At 44.0% G+C, this 16,570-nt stretch overlaps 1 protein-coding gene across 2 annotated transcripts in view; it reads left to right on the forward strand.

Moving 5' to 3' along the window:
* dedd1 (death effector domain-containing 1) overlaps nucleotides 1-5,128 on the forward strand; it is an 11,577-nt gene extending 6,449 nt beyond the window's left edge. For both annotated transcript variants that reach the window (XM_019896128.1, XM_019896127.1), the window contains exon 6: nucleotides 2,386-5,128. In XM_019896128.1, coding sequence (XP_019751687.1) covers nucleotides 2,386-2,801 — 416 coding nt within the window. In that variant the 3' untranslated portion in view covers nucleotides 2,802-5,128. The remainder of the gene's footprint in view (nucleotides 1-2,385) is intronic.
* Nucleotides 5,129-16,570: the final 11,442 nt, after the last annotated feature.

Consider the following 16,570-nt stretch of genomic DNA (forward strand, 5'->3'; position numbering starts at 1 on the left):
GTCCACCTTCCGTTTTGCCATTTTTGATGGGTATCTGAAAGCTAATGTCACTGTTATGGGAACGACTGCTAGACTAATAAATATTTAAATAAAGCGGCCGACTGCTTGGCGCGTCACCGTTGCATTGTGGGAAATGTAGTATTGGTGCGTTTAAAAGATCTGCGGGCTCTCGGCTTGCTGCGGTCCGCGGGCCGGTTCTAATAATAAATCACTATCATCCCAGGGGCCACTGAAAACATTCTCGCGGGCCGGATGTGGCCCGCGGGCCGGCACTTTGACATATGTGTTGTAAGGGCTCAACCGTGAAGCGAGCGCAATCTTTCCAATCGATTCATGGTTCAGAGACGTTGATTTGAGACTTCAAACTTGCCCACATTCTCTGAATTGCAGCCTCTTGACAGAAGACCTCTTCTCAGGGTTCTGTTGCCTTCCTCGAATGCGGACCTGTTGTCTTTGTGTTTCATCAAAATCAGACATTTGCACCTGCTTTTCTCTGGAAAACAACGCTCCACGTTTTGGCGGATTTTAATGACATGGACCAAAACCCGTAACGGACTAAAATTGCCAGTGCATTTCCTACACTGGCAATTTGAAATAATGTCTTGTTTTGGAAAAAGATATGAAATTAAGAAGTTTTTTTTTTTTTAATCCAATTCCATTTGGATTGAAAAAAAAAAAATAATCGACAGATGAAGCTCTCATTTAAATAATCTTTAGTTGTAGCCCTAAAACTGTTGCAATGTTTTGTTTTGTTTTTCCCTCACTGTTGTAGGCGTAGAGGACGGCCTAATTTCTAATAATTATGAGAGGTTCCATCGATATTGTCGTTCCTCACTAAAGAGAGCTTTGGAGGGGCCCAGATGAGTTTCTGTTGCAGCCGAAGTCATCAAGCGGCCGCTTTCCACTGCGCACTTCTGGAATAGTGACACGGGGGACCGCTCTGTCTGTCGGCGGCGCTCGTGCTCAGCACAGTATGTATCCTCTGATCCTTCCTCGCTGTGCTGTTGCATGACCACCAAACACCGAATTCCTGAGCCGCACATTGCTAAGCTTCCACTGCCGAGTGCGCAGCTGACACCGTCTCCCAAGTCAACCGCTTCCATGGCAGCAGTATTTATCCTTCCCAGTTCACAAAAAAGGCTCCTTTGCTCTACCTGACTGTTTTTTTGTTGTTGTTGTTGTCGGGCACTTTTTTGTGCTGCTTTAAGCAAAAGCTCAATCAAAGAACAACAATGTGCACATTCCCAATCCAGTTTGTGTTCCGCTTATTTGGTCGCAAGCTCCTATTGGAGAAAGCGCTCTTCACTTCGCTCCCTTTTGATGTGACTGGCGTTGTGTGATTTTCCCCAACAAAGGCATCCAGTTTCCACCGCGTGCTACCGACTTGGCTCTGCTCTCATTATTGATGCTTTTCCACTTTCAAAACCAGGGACAATTTCTCGCACTCAAGAGGATGAGGGGGGTTCATATGGATGACATAAGTTTTTTTTTTTTTTTTTTTTTTTTTTTAAATGTATTTTCCTGGAGGTTAGTGCATCCGACAAATGTCTTAAAGACCACTCCAGGCGCGGGCGCCAATGTGACATTTGCAGATTTGCTTTGTACTTACTTTTTACTACATTTTATACCACCATACCAACCAAATGACTCTGCGTTTTCTGCACTGTCATCATGTTTTGAATAAAAGAATGGAAAGAATTGATTTTAATTTTTTTTTCAACAAATTATCGATTGAATTGGGGGGGGTCAACAACTTAATCGATGACGAGTTGTATCTCGAGACCAGGGCTACACTGGTTTTTACATTCAATTTTTAAGAGCAGGCTCGTTAGTTTTTATTGGGTTTAGTATATATTTTAATGTATGGAATATGTGTTGTGCAAAAAAAAAAAAAAAATTGGACACAAAAAGCATATATAAGCTCAGCTACAATTCCCATACTTTTGAAAATGCCCTTGTTTCTTCTGTTCCTTCATACAGTAAGACCGAAATAAACCATGAGAGCTCACCGACAAAATTAGCAGTCTATAATCACAGCAAAAAATGTCCTTTTGTTTTAGTTTTAGAATGTAATCGCAGTTCAGATTTTTTTTTTTCCAGACACTCACTTTTATTTTAATAATTTTTTTTTTTTTAGTTTTAGTTTTCGATATCTCTAATAATATCCTTGGATATCCGTCTAGACGGATGCCATGTGCAAAGTGAGAAAAGCGATTCAAGCTGAGCAGGGCCAAGCTGGTACAGTGCAGTGTAAAATCACCATCGCTTTGATGTTTCTGACTGCTGTCCCTGTTTCTCTTCCCGTCACCCCCACCCCACACTTCCCTCCACCGGATCCCCCCAAAAATCACCACCACCATCATCATCATCATCTCCCGCTGTCAGACATCCGCTTGAGGGTGCGGGCCGAGTACCTGGAGCACGAGTCGGCGCTGCGCGACGGCGTGTCGTCAGACAAGCGGCAACCTCTGGAGCGCCAGTTCGAGCTGTTCAGGCAGGCCGACTCACTGTTGCGTGCCCGAGACCTGGGCGCCATCGTGTGCGATATCAAGTTCACGGAGCTGGACAACTTGGAAGCCTTCTGGGTGGACTACCTGAGCGGGGCGCTGCTGGAGGCCCTCAAAGGGGTCTTCATCACCGACTCGCTGAGGGTGGCGGCGGGCTCCGAGGGCGTCCGGCTGCTCATCAGCGTGGACCAGGATGACTACGAGGAAGGCCGCCGGCTGCTGAGTGCTGGCGTGGCCGCCGTCATCCACTGCCGCCCACAAGGACAATCACTGAGGGGTGTAGGTGGACTTTAAGCTATGATACCACATCGGCATGTTGTTGAAAGGGGCAGGGTGTTTTTTCTTTGGCGTAATGCCTCTAGCGGCCACTAGATGGCAGCAAGCACAGCTCGTTGACGGTAAGCCTTGACCCTTGGATTTTGAGTTGAGACAACGAATGCTTCTGATTTCCGTTTGAATTCACATCCAGGCGACTACCTTATAAGACAGCAGAATGAAAGCGGACATGTTAGGACAAGGCGGATCAGGACCAACAAAAGGACACACAGTGGTAAGCCGCACTTAACACGAGTCAGAGCTGAAGCCGATTCAGTTGGGCGTTCACGTGTGTTGCTTGAAAGCCTCAAAACTCGTCCATTCCAAATGCCGGTCAATAGGGGAAAAGTTAAAACTAAATTATAAGTGAGACAGCTAACGTTTTTGTTTCAAACTTTTCTGTGACAAAGAAAAAAACAGCCTTTGCCACAGCGCTCTGTTTTCTAGTTGCCCCCAGTCTCCATTTGGATAAAATTTGTTCATTTTAGTTGTGATCATTTTTTTAAATTTAAAACCGAGGCAAGTCGTAGAAATCAATGTTTTGCTTCTCGTTAACATCGCTCCGTTTTTATCCTGCCCGTAGTCTCCGCTTGGCTGAAAATGGTCTCCCTGCTGCAAAATGTTCAGAGTGGAAAACCAAGGCGAGTAGAAGGAAAAGAAATCTTTGGGCCTTAACTTTGGAGAACCTTACCATAGCTCTGGATCCTGTAGGATTATAGCCCACAGGCTCCGTTTAGCTGGAGCGGCCGCAGTCTCCTTGCAGATGACATTTCAAAACCAAGCTGACCGGAAAAATGAGTCAAAAAAGGTTGCTGCTCATTCTTAACTAGGGATGCTGCAATTTCGTATTCTACCTTTGCACTTGGCTTCAGCACTTTGATTTTGTGCTGCCCATAGTCTCCTTTGAGGTTAACTTTGTTTCCCTGCTGCAATATATATTTAAGTGGAAAACTGAGACGAGGAGAAGAAAAATAAAGATCTGTGCATCATAACTTAAGGAGCTTCTTTCCCTTAACTATCGAAGCTCTAGTCTCGCAGTCCCATCGTCCCCACTTGGCTCCAGCGCTTTATTTTATTGCTCACAGTCTCCCCCGATAAAATGTTTACTCTGTTTGAAGTCGAAAACCAAAGTGACCAACGTGGTCTTTGCATCTGTGGACAGCATCACCCTTAAATCCGGTCACAACAGTATACTATACTCAGACTGCCCACAGTCTCATTTTGGATACAATTTCTCTCCTGTCCACAATATTTCTGTACTATAAGTGGGCAAAAAGATGTTGCATCTTAACCTTAACTTGAAACATTGCAGTGTCACACTTAACTCCCAGCTTTTTTTTTTTCCTGTTAACCACAGTTTCCTTGCGGATCAAGTTTGCCGTCTGACCATAACTAATTTTGCACTTGGAAACACGTGTCGAAAAATCCCCCCCCCCCTTTTTTTTTCTTATACATGCTACAGAAGCTCACCCTTAGCGTTATCATACACAATCTCCACTTGGCTCCAGTGCTCGCGTTTTCACGTTTGACATGGTTTCCTCGGGAATAAAAATGTTGTCACCTTGCTGTAATATGTTTGAAGTCGAAAAGTGAGGCGAGGAAAAAAGTCATCTTTGCGTCTTAACTTTGGTGACACACAAACACGCTCTCTTAAGATAAGCGAGGCGAGTCCCGGATTGTCCTAAGAAGATAACCCTGCGGCGTGTGATTGCTGTGGTCAGTGGTCAGCTTCCGGCTTCAGCACACCGTGGACAAGTCATCATCACAGCTGCCGGGATGATAATTTCAGATGTGTGTGTGTGTGTGTGAGCTTCAAGTGCTTCCCTCAGCAAGTCATACGCGTACAAGACTGGACAGTGTGTCGCTCAATACGAGTGATGTTGGGGAGATCAAAATCCAAAGTGCGCACACCCGGGGTGCGATCATCCCTGCTAGAGTGTCTTTGACGGAACCCTGTCTGGTCACCGTGCCGGAACTAATGCCCAGACTTCACTTGGAGACGGCGATCAATAAGGCCCCCCTGCTTTCGTGTGGAAAACCACTAGAAGAAGACTGGCCTGGGCAGAAGGGCTCGACTCCGCGGGCCCGGACAGGAGGTTTTTGGGGCGGGGTTCCTTTTTTTTTTTTTGGGACGGGGGTGTTTATTTTTTTGTAAAGGTAATTATGTTAAAGGGAAAATATATTTCTTGAGAACTTTGTTTAAAAACAAATGCGTGCCAGTTCACATTGTGTTTAACTATATTCAGAAGCTAATATATCATATGGGTGAATACTAATACAATTAATAAAGGTGTGGTTGCCCTTAATCGGTTTAGCGTCGGGGTTTTTTCCTGCTAAAAATACGCATTACAGTATGTACAGTGTTGCCTTGAAATGCAAGTTTACTACAATATCTACAGTGTAAGCAATCCCAGCAATGCCAGCGGTTGACCCCCCCCCCCCCATCCACTTCAAGATTTGATAGTCACCATTTCAGCCAGATATGTTATTTGGTGTAATTATATTCTACGACCTTGGTGCTCAAGCAGAGAGATCTCAAGAGAAAAGAAAATCTTGGCACTGCCACGAGAGCAGACGTTTCCAAAGTCTGCCCTCAGGGGTCGCTGTCCTGCCTGTTTTCCATCGCTCCCTGCTGCAACACACATGATTCAAATGACCGGGACCATTGCCGTGCTTCTTCACCGGCCCGTCCCCGAAGAGATCGACATTCGACTGGATGCACTTGGAGTGCCCCTGAGGTCTGTTGTTTAATTACTGTTTGTTAAAGATTTATACCGCAGTCCACTTTTCCACTGTTTATACCTGCAACGACTACTTAAAAATAACTTTCAAGTTTGTCTCACTGCTGCAATATTGTTGCAAAATATGAAATTTCTCCACAAATTACAATGCACTATTTTGTCGTGTGTGTGTGTGTGTAACAAAATATGCATGCATATAGTGGAATGAAATCAAATGGTTATTTATTTTGTTTTGATTCATGGGATGGGAAAATACAAATTTATATCCTGTTTAAAAGCATCTCACAGTATTTTTTTTCTTTTAATGGCCAGCCAAAGTGCCCCAAGCCCCCTTTGGGCCATCGTAGTGGTTGCAAACCCTCACGCTGCTGCACGGCGCTGCTCCTTCAAGGCTGTGATACCTCCTGCAAAGCGAAGCGCTGTCTGGGAAGTCCACATCACGATCCCGATGCTCTGTCATGTTCCCTTTCTCCGAAGAATGCCTCCCTCTTGGGTGACCGCCGCTGCCACCGCTTGCCAGAGAAACTGGAGGAGTCTTGGCATCTCATACCGCAAGTTCAACCTTCCCAGGCTTTGTGTTTACAGTGTCGTTTATGTGATTATTTCCCTTTCTTCGCCTCTGAAATCATGCGATATTTCAACAAATCTTGTCAGACTTCACCCTGTGCCGCCACAGATGCCTACGGACTGTTCAACTAAACTTGACTTGACACCTCGTACACAGCCAGTCTCTTGCTTGACCTCAGCCCTGACATCTGGATTTTGGCCTGTTTTCCTCCCGCTTCTCCTCTTTCCTACTCGGAAAGGGGGCTAGAATTTAATTTGTATCGTAAATGTCAGCAAGTGCTCCTGATAGTGTTTAGACCAGCGGAGATACAGCGGCTGGCTGTACAGCCAGTCGACAAGCCTGAAGCCTGGCCCATCTCCATCCGGGTCAAGGGTTCCCCAGGGGGTCGGAGGAGCCGTTGCTATGGCGCTCTTGTCAAATCACACAGGGAATAACCTTGAGTGAATTATGTGAAACATTTCTATTACGTACACACACTCACCGTTATTGGCCTAAAACACCATCAGAGGTGTTCTGGTGTGTGCAAATTGCATGGCGCAACTAGAAGCTAATGCCACGTGGCCCGGCGCAAGGCCGAGCAGCGGCCGGCCTTCCACTTTATTCCGCCGTCCGCAGGTGTTCCTCTCACCTTCTTGATTGGATGGAGACGCCAACCGTCTCGGGCGCCCATATCAGCACGCTATTGAAACGTGTCATCTAAAGCTGATAGACACTATCGACCCATGGGGACCGGCGTTATTGTTTGTCTAACCTGCGGGGTATGGTGCTTCTCGCCGCTGCTGCTTATTGACCCGCTGCATTGGAAAATGTCATCTTCCACAGCCGTAATTTCATGTAACAGTGTGCCATACGTCAGCCGAGAATGACTTAATTATTCAACCTCCCTGAGGGTGCTTGCCATTTTGCAAAAATATAACCTTTGAGAAGATTTTGGCAAGAAAATGAAACACCTCGGGGGGGATCCGATGCTGGCAAATACTTTACTGATAGCATTTTTTTAATCTTAGAATGTGCGGGTGTCAAATTGCGACTATGCAATGGTCAGCTGCAGTGTTATGTTGTAATATCACCCTTCAGCACCAGATGGCAAATGTGTCCTAGATGCACTGGGTCTTATACTTCCTTATACTAAAGTGTAAGTCGGCCTAATATTTTTTGGGGCTGGTTTGGAATGATATACAGGACAAACCAAAGCCTACCTCAATGATATTACAATTTTGAGTGAGATGATTTTATTTGGGGGGTTACAAAATGGTTTCCTGAACTTAATGTTGGTTTCTTGCACACCAGTTTTTTTGCAAGACATCCCCCGCCATTCACACTGATGAAAAACTCGCCTGATTTAGATAGTTGGGCACAATTTGAATTCACAAATTTATATTATACGCGTTTGACATTCATGCGCTGATTTAAAAAAAAAAAAAAAATCTGAAGTTGCTTAGTACCAGAGTCCATTTTGCTTACATGTAATCATTACAAACACATAATTATTTCTCTGTTTTCTTAAAAATGACATTCAACATTTTTCACAACAAAATGAACTTTTCCAAGCGCAACTGTTCACAGCCACACAAAAAGTAAATTTTGTCCTCTCTCTCTCTCTCTCTCTCTCTCTCTCTCTCTCTCTCTCTCTCTCTCTCTCTCTTTCGTCTTTCCCTTTTCCTTTATCCTGTGTAATTCCAACTGTCTGCTACAGGGGGCGCCAATGAGGCGAGTGCTCGACTGGCGCCAAATGGAGGGCCCTGTTATTCAAAACAAACGCTCACGTGGCGGGAAGCAAGATGCACGGTGGGTATGTGACGTCACAAACACATCGAAGAGCAAAGTTTAAGAATTTTTCTTACGCGCAGCCACCCCCCTCCCCCCCAAAAAAAAATTCCATCTCACCTTCCCTCTCACTCTTCTTTCTCCTCAGCATCACAGCCACCGGGTCGCTATGGCAACCGCTGAGCGAGCTCCACGTTGAGGATGAGGGATGGGGAAAGAATGGAAGAAGACGAGGGAGGGAGGGCGGTGGGGGGGCTTATAAAAGGATGGGGAGTTACCACTTGCCCCCCTCTCCTACGCCCCCTCGCTTTATTGCTGAGCCCCCTATCCCAGCCGCATCAAGGACCCCCTCCACTCCACCCACCCGCCACCTCTGCTGCCTCCCCATGTACCCCATCATCCCCTCCATCCCCACTGTTGTCCAGACAAGGTGGCTCGCGTCGCGTGGATGGAGACGTTCGCCGATGGAAGCACTGGTAATGTTCTTGATGATTATTATGATTCTTTCAAAAGTGGCAAAAGTGTGGGGGGGTTGGGGTGCCTACTTTTACATTTTTTTGTACCACCTACGTTCTGTTGCCAACTTCCACGCGGGACTCGTGGGGAGCGCGCACGCACGTTTTGTGTGTGAGTGTTCGTGTGTATGTGTGTGTGTGTGTGTGTGTGTGTGTGTGTGTGTGTGTGTGTGTTTCATATTGATTGGAAACCCCACTTGGAATATGCGCGGACCGATGTCACGCGTGTACCTGTGTAACCCCCCCCCCACACACACACACACCACCCAAGCCTCTCATACCTGACACGTGATAGTGCAGGTACGCGATTTTGCACGCCGCGCATCCTCTTCTCGCGCGATGAGTGCAGCATGCGTGGTCGATATTGCCTCCCGGTTGTCGCCGTCGAGCCGCTGGTGTCCACAATAACACAGCGTCCACGTTGAGGCGATGCCGTGGAGGGGAAATCGATGGACACACTGAGTTAATTATGGGAAAATCAATTAAAAGGAGGAGGCAGATCCGCCCGGGCGTTGTATATAAAGAGGCCGGCCAAGCGGCTCTCTCTCCCCGGTGGAGCCGAGGAGGAGAGCGGTCAAGGGTACCCGGAGAGTTTCGGGCCCCGGGACGCTGGCTCGGTGGCCGGCCGCGCTGCGCCCTCGCTCCTGGCGCGCTGGATGGATGACTGGCACTACTTTGATGTTTTATTCCATATTCTCTTTTATGGATGTGTTCAGTGTTCAACGGCGTGTTTGTTTTGTTTTAATTGTGGTACATTTTCAGGACTAGTAAATGAAGTGTGAGCGCGACTCTCAGCGGAGCGCCATTTGCGCGGGTCCGATCAACCTCGCACAGTAGTTAGTGTAACTCTGCACGTGTTTTTGTTTTGGGTGGGGGGAGGGGGGCATAATTATACGTAAAGAATCCACTCATTGAAAACGACATTAGGTACACACTGTTCAATAGTGGCTGCTTGCACAATTCTGCCTTGTTAAAAAAACTGCTAATTTAGTTGTATTCATGGCCAATTAGTTTTTTATTTTTATTTTCTCTCACTAATGTTTTAAATTGTGAAGTTGTGAGTGGAACTCATTTGCCCCTTTGATCAACCTTGGAGAGCAACGTGTGTGTGTGTGTGTGTGTGTGTGTGTGTGTGTGTGTGTGTGTGTGTGTGTGTGTGTGTGTGCCTGTGTGTGTGTGTGTGTGTGTGTGTGTGTGTGTGTGTGAGAGAGAGAGTGAGTGTGTCTGTGCGTGTGCGCGCATTTGTTTTAATTTGCATTATCATGCAAGGTGACAACGACATATTCAGTGCAGAAAGGGGGGGGGGTAGACCAGCATCCAAACAACGTGATTCTTTATCAACAATATTGCCTTTATAAACAAAATAATGTTAGTGGTCATTTTAATGACACTAAATTGTCTTTGGTAAGGCTTTGCTTTGCTTTTTGAATGGCTCGGATTACAGTTTGTAGGGGTACCTAATAAAGAAGCCGGTGTGTGTGGTGTGTGTGTTTATATATATATATATATATATATATGTGTGTGTGTGTGTTATATATATACATATATATACAAACATAGTATATTATATTTTACTTTTTTTTCCAATTGAAATGTAGTTGTTTTATTTTAACCACATACTGTAGTTTGAAACCCAATCCACAGAATATTGAAAAACACCCCAAAACGGAGGGTCAATGAATGCGTGTATAAAGCCAAATGCATAATAATCTTCGTTGCATGTAATTATTCTGTGTAAATTTTTTTTTCGGAGTGTTCAACAACGTTGCAGACTCTTTGCGTACAATGAATACAAATCGAATTGTAAGGTTTTGCTCGTGTGAAGATTGCTCGTGGTCCCAATCCGGCAAACAAACTGATTGGTTCTTTCAACGTTTCAAACTGATGTATTTTACAACCGTTAAAGAGGTAAACTTCACTTCGTATCAACATTCAGCGTCATGCAATGACATCCTTTTAACATTTTTTTTTGTTCTTGTGATTTGAATTTTGGTGCACAGCTGTGTGCTCAAGTTAAAAATGCATGTCCCCCCGCAAAAAAATATTGCAAATGCAATGTATGAAAATGCACCTTAATGTTACGAAATGCTGTTAAAAACAAATCACTTTCCGTTGTAAATGCAACGAAATTAACCTTGTAAATAATCCTTTGAAATGCGCACACATATTGTGCCAAATGAATGGCAGGAAAAATAGGTCAGCGTTTATCACGGGAGGACGCAGTTAAATACAGTATCGCCTTTTCTTCAAAAGCACATTTAGTGACGTGCAACTTGGGAACTTGATTTGATTTGATACAAAATATACCTTCACGGTGGACCACCTAAGAAACGACACCCGATGTTGCATTTTGCACGGATTGTTGGTTAACAAAAATAAAAAAAATTAAAAAAAAAAACGAAAGTAGGAAATACTGCTGAGTGGAGATGTTGGACGTGCACTTCATCGAGCGCGCGCACGCACGATAATTTATTATCTACCGCTTCTTCAACGTTTTTCCACGTGGTATTCAAACTCGCATAAAAAAAGACGTGCTCTCCAAATCCTTTCGTACAGTTTTATTTTTTTAAACACAATATCAAGCCACAAATCGAATCCACTTTCTGCGCACGGTGACCCCCCCCCCCCCCCCACACACACACACACACACACCTTCCAAACGTCCCCTAGCTCTCTCGGGCCCGCCGCACAATGCGGTAATGACCTGCAGGGTTCAAAGGTCGCTCGGCCAGTTTCTCAATTAATGCGAGAGATTGCAATTGCACCTTGTCTCCTTTCACACGTGTGCGCATGCGCGCGCGAGCATTTCAAGAAATGGGACAACAGTGACCACCAGAATGTATTCCTGGCCTGTGTGGCAAAAACGCACCAGTCACAAGGTACACGTGCACACTTATTTTGATGATTGCGTCATATTTCCGTTGTGTGTGACGTCATGGAAAAAAAAGGAATGCCCAACAAGTCAGTGAGTCCATGTTGATTGTCTGGTATTTATGGAGTTCGCTCTTTTGGCGATGGCTGTGGTTTGACCATACCGGGGAGGTGTACCTAAAAAAAGTGGCATATGTGTGGGTGTTGTTCTGAAAATGTGTTGAAATAAAAGCCTCCCTCTGTATGGATGCTCACCTCCACAGCAGTTGGGTAAAAGTAGGCCTCACTAACATAATTAATTGCTTCTTGTGGGAGAAAAAGAAAAAAAGAAATCCACATATAGTATGAGTTGATGTTATTTTGAAAATGACACTAAAGGCCTCCCCTTTAAAAAAAAAACAAAAAAAACAACACATTTTAACCCATAGATGCCTGCTACATTCTGAGGTAAATATGGTATATGGACAGAAGGTATAAATGCACAGTTTTGTGTGTGTGTGTGTGTGTGTGTGTGTGTGTGTGTGTGTGTGTGTGTGTGTGTGTGTGTGTGTGTGTGTGTGTCCATGTGCGAGACACGTAGTGACGATTGAATAGAGTCAACAGTCAATTCCCGATCATGGCCGTATTGATTAGCTGATAAACGGGGCTCGGATCAATGGCGGGTGAAGATGGCCGAGAGCGACTGTGAGGCAAAATGGCGGCGGTCAAGCCCGGTGGCGGTCAGCGCCTTCACAAAGCCACGCCAGCGAGGTGATAAATTTGATCCAAAAGGGCCACGGCAGTCTGCCGCCTTTTGTGCTCGGAATACATCAAGGCCTGGAGGAGTCAGAGGTCAGGCTTCATCCCAGACTGATGACCCTGCAGACCGAACGACCTTATTTGGGGTCCACAAGCGTCGAAGGGGGGGGGGAGAAGAAGAGCCATGATGGGAGTTCAATTGGAAAGGAATCCAAGATGTGCGGCGGGGAACTCCAAAGTCAGGCCAATTTGAGCCTTTTCTCTCCCTCCCGATTGTCAGGTCTCTCTTTCGGAGCGATTCTCCTCATCAAAATCAGCAAAGGCGCGATCATCAGATATTCTGAGTGCTGTGGTGGGGTCTGTTGAAAGTCATTATTTTTCCCCCCAGCGTAAATGCATACAATAATTAGGCCTAGTTTGAGCATTTTTTCGACCATATGATCAAAGGCTCAATTGTTGGAAAAGAATATCCTGAGCGATTCTGTGTGGTTAGTGTTTTTAATCGGACCTAATTTGAGCATTTTCCCGCTTTTTTGACCAAAGCCAGCAATGGCCCAAATCTCAAATGCCGATTCAAAATGGATCAGAGTGATTATCTTGTGGTGTGTGGTGTGATTTTTAAAAATAAAAATTATTCAATTTTCGTGTTGATAATAAGATAAGATAACCTTTATTATTTATTTATGGCTAAAGCAGAGTGGGCACAGGCTGACAACCCGGCCTAATTTGATCACTGCTATGATAGTTCATCACATGTCACTCATACATTCTCCTGAGATCTTGTGGCGTGGCAATTTGCAAATAGGATTTTTTTTTTCTTTTGCCCTCCCCGATCTGCTCGGCAAATGGTTGAGGACAACAATTGTAAAAGGGGGTACACACGTAACAATAATTGCAATAAATGTGAAAATTTTCTTCCAACCAAAGTCACCAAAGGCCTGTTTGTCGAATGTCTCTGAAAGATTATTTTGAGGGATTGTCCTGAGCCATTATCCTGTGGTGTTGGGTCCAGATCTGCTTGTGAAACGGTTGACGTTTGTACAGTGTGGTGTACGCACACACACACACACACACACACACACACACACACACACACACACACACAGAGATAATTAATTGATTGGGCCCAATTTGAATTTAATTCTGGAAGTGACTGAAAGATGATCCTCTGTGTGCTGTCTTTGCGTTTAGACTCTGTGAAGCAGCATGTGGCTTGTGGGCTGTTTTTTTGTTTTGTTTTGTCTTGTATTTTTGTTTGAGTCACCGCAAACAGATGTTTTGTATGAGTATGACATTAGATGCCTCTCTTTTGGACTTGAAGTCTATACTGTATGTCTACTACTGCTTCAATGACTGCTCATACAACTACAATGTCTACGATTACTCTACTACTATAATTACTGCTGTATCTATTTCTTACTGTTATGAAATTTCACCTCCCCCGCCTCCCCGTCCCCCAATGTGTTGCTCAATCACTTGTGATCAAATATCAGTTGCTGAAAGGGCTCTAAAACCACAACTAGCGATGCTAACTGTTAGCATGTCAGGGGCATTTTTCATTAGCATTTAGCTAAGTTGCCTTTCCTAAGGCAACATTGTTTTAAATTGTTTTGTTTTACGTTTAGCTTTGAAGTAAACGTCACCTGAGAGTGGATGGCGTGAAACAGCTTTTTTTTCCCTTTCTGACAAAGTTCTGCTTATTTTTTTAGTGAGTCCAAGTGAGTTGACTGCCACCATATAACACTCGAATCTGAAGTGTGTGCTCGCAACAAGTCAAAGACAAAAACAAACAAAAAAAGTCCCAATCTCAGATTGTATAGAAAAAAAAAAACTCGGGTCACTCGTATCCCATGGCACCACCGTAATACGACAACTGCGACGTATGTCCCCCTCCCCTTCTTCATAGCACTGACCCTAACCTACACCCCCCACGCTCCAGATTAGCAAACATGCTATCTAGCCCACACATACACAGACACACACTCACACACAAACACATGCAACCTTTCACACGACCTGTCCACCTTCCAATTCCCAAGTGTGTGTGTGTGTGTGTGTGTGTGTGTGTGTGTGTGTGTGTGACAGAGAGAAACACAATGACTAGCAAGTCGCATAGAAGTGGCCACCGTATCACCTAATGCTGTGGTCAATATGTAATAATCCATCAGTGCAAGTATACATGGCCAACGCAAGTGCGGTTTCCAGTGACTGAAATGGAAGTACGATAATGTGGTCATGAAAACTGACCATGATTGTCACCCAAAACAGGGAGAATTTTATTTTATTATTATTATTTTTTTTTTAATTTTGGGGAGTTTTACATTGATAGTGTGTAGGTCTTGTGTAGTTTATGCATCCATCCATCCCGCCATTTTCTGAACCCTTGATTAATGTCGAACAATATTTTGTTTGGTGTGCATCTTCATGAAATTGTCTGCATTCCTATCTATCGATCTATCTATGAACTAATAATAATTTTTGTTATTGTCTGTAAAATTATGCAAAACAATATACTGTACATCCTCCTTCAAAATATTCCATTTGAGAAGCCACTCAGCTTCTACATATCACACGTGTTATGTAAGATGTATTTTAGTAACGTTTTAATTTCACCATATTTTTAATTCACAATGGTAATGGTCTGATTATTTGTCAATGGATGTGATTACAACTCCTAGTAACAGTGGTTACAAGTTATCATTTATCAGCCGGATAATTATGATTTAAATATTTACCCCAAAAAATCCCACACATAGTATATTTTTTTCCAAATCTCTTTAAATAAGCCCTACGGCCACAAATAATTCCTCTTCAATAAGAAGGTTGAAAATGTTTTTTAATCATGTCAGTGACTATGACAAATATTAGAGTGTCCCTCCCCCGCTACAATTGCAAGTAGCCTGTTAGGGCAACACTCAGCAACATGGCGCCCCTCAAACGTATTGATCAAGTCAATGTGTTTCTCTCCTTGACGTTTTTTTTCCAATTTTTATGATTTTTTTTTTTAAGTGAGTGTTATTTTGCTCTCGATGCCCCGCAGCGCGTCAACTCTTAATTCTGGCTGCTGTTCTAGTGCTCCGAACAAGACAATCGTGAGGCCGTTTTAGTCAGCCGCCATCATCACCAGTGAGACACTCAGGGTTGGGGGGGGGGGGGGGGGGGGGAAAGGGGGGGGGGGGGGCTGGGTTGGATTGGCCTCCGTGCAATGACGGGCCGTCCACCTGCGGGGGTCAGCAGAGAGCAAGATGATGCTCTTGCTGTCCAGGAAGAGACTTCCTCTCTTGTCTTCCAGCTGTGTCACACCCAGGGAGGAAAAGAAGTCTTGAGGGTTTTTTTGTCTTCAGCTGACTTGTTGAGTTTTTGCGTCTTGGATGGTTCCCACCTCCCACTTTGTGGCCCCGCAGCCGCCCCAGCCGCCGCAGCGGTGGCTCCTCTAATCCGCATCCTTTTTAGCCCACATCCCAGCCCCCTTTTTTTTCCACTTGTTCCTCTCCCTCCGTCTGCTTCTTTCGATACCGCCTCTGAACACTCCACCTCTCCATGAAACGCCTTGACACCCCATTTTCTACGCCACCATCGTTTTTTTGATGGCTCTTATTTGTTTGATTTTGAACACAGCACGACGGCAAAGCTGTTGTGACTACAAAAAAAAAAAAAATCAATGATAATCAGCAAAGACTAATTTAATTTAGTTTGATTTTATTTTATGAAGCCATGCTGCATAAAGCACTGAAACGTATTCTAATAGGGAACTGGTTTGTCATGAACAACCAATCTAAAATTGTGCCGAGCAAACAGGAAGGGATGATAATTATATTAAAAAAACAACTTTAGATGAACATCTTTATTTTGCTATCCTAACAAATTGATTTGATTTTTTTACACCAATGCTTTGCAAAGATGAGTGCAAATCCTCAAACACTATAGATAATTCTTTCTTTTTTAATTTAAAATCTTTTATTCATACATTGATTTTTCTGATTTCTGAATTTTTTTACCCATATATTTATTCTAATTGGCATAATGTCATATTTTTTCTTTTTTTTTATATTAAATACAGTATTGTAGCTTTCTCCAATGAGGCAGATAAATAAAAATAACACGGGAGAGGGGGGGGAAGCAAAAAAAATTGTGAATTTAAAATTTAAAAACATCAAGATTTATTCAACACATAGCATTTTATTAAAACATCATATGTACCTCATATAGATTGATCGTCTATTTTAATATTTTAAAAAACCCACAATTTTACAGGCACTTAGTACCACTCATATAATACATACTGAAATATTTTTTTGAAAAAAAGATCATAAATTAGACAATGTAAATACAAGAAAATCCCAAATGTGGAAAATGTCCACTGCAGCAATGTGTTGCAAAGTGCTCGGTGCCTCGTCATTTGTCAGTGCAAGTGCAGCGTTTCCATCCATCCCCTTTGCACCTGCTGCTTATTTCTTTCCCCGCTTCCTGTTCTGTCTCGAGCAACCTCACACGGTTTCCTTTTGTGTGTGTGTGTGTGTGTGTGTGTGTGTGTGTGTGTGTGTGTGT

Source organism: Hippocampus comes, unplaced genomic scaffold (genome assembly GCF_001891065.2).
Source record: "Hippocampus comes isolate QL1 unplaced genomic scaffold, H_comes_QL1_v1.1 scaffold55, whole genome shotgun sequence".
Classification (NCBI taxonomy): Eukaryota; Metazoa; Chordata; class Actinopteri; order Syngnathiformes; family Syngnathidae; genus Hippocampus; species Hippocampus comes.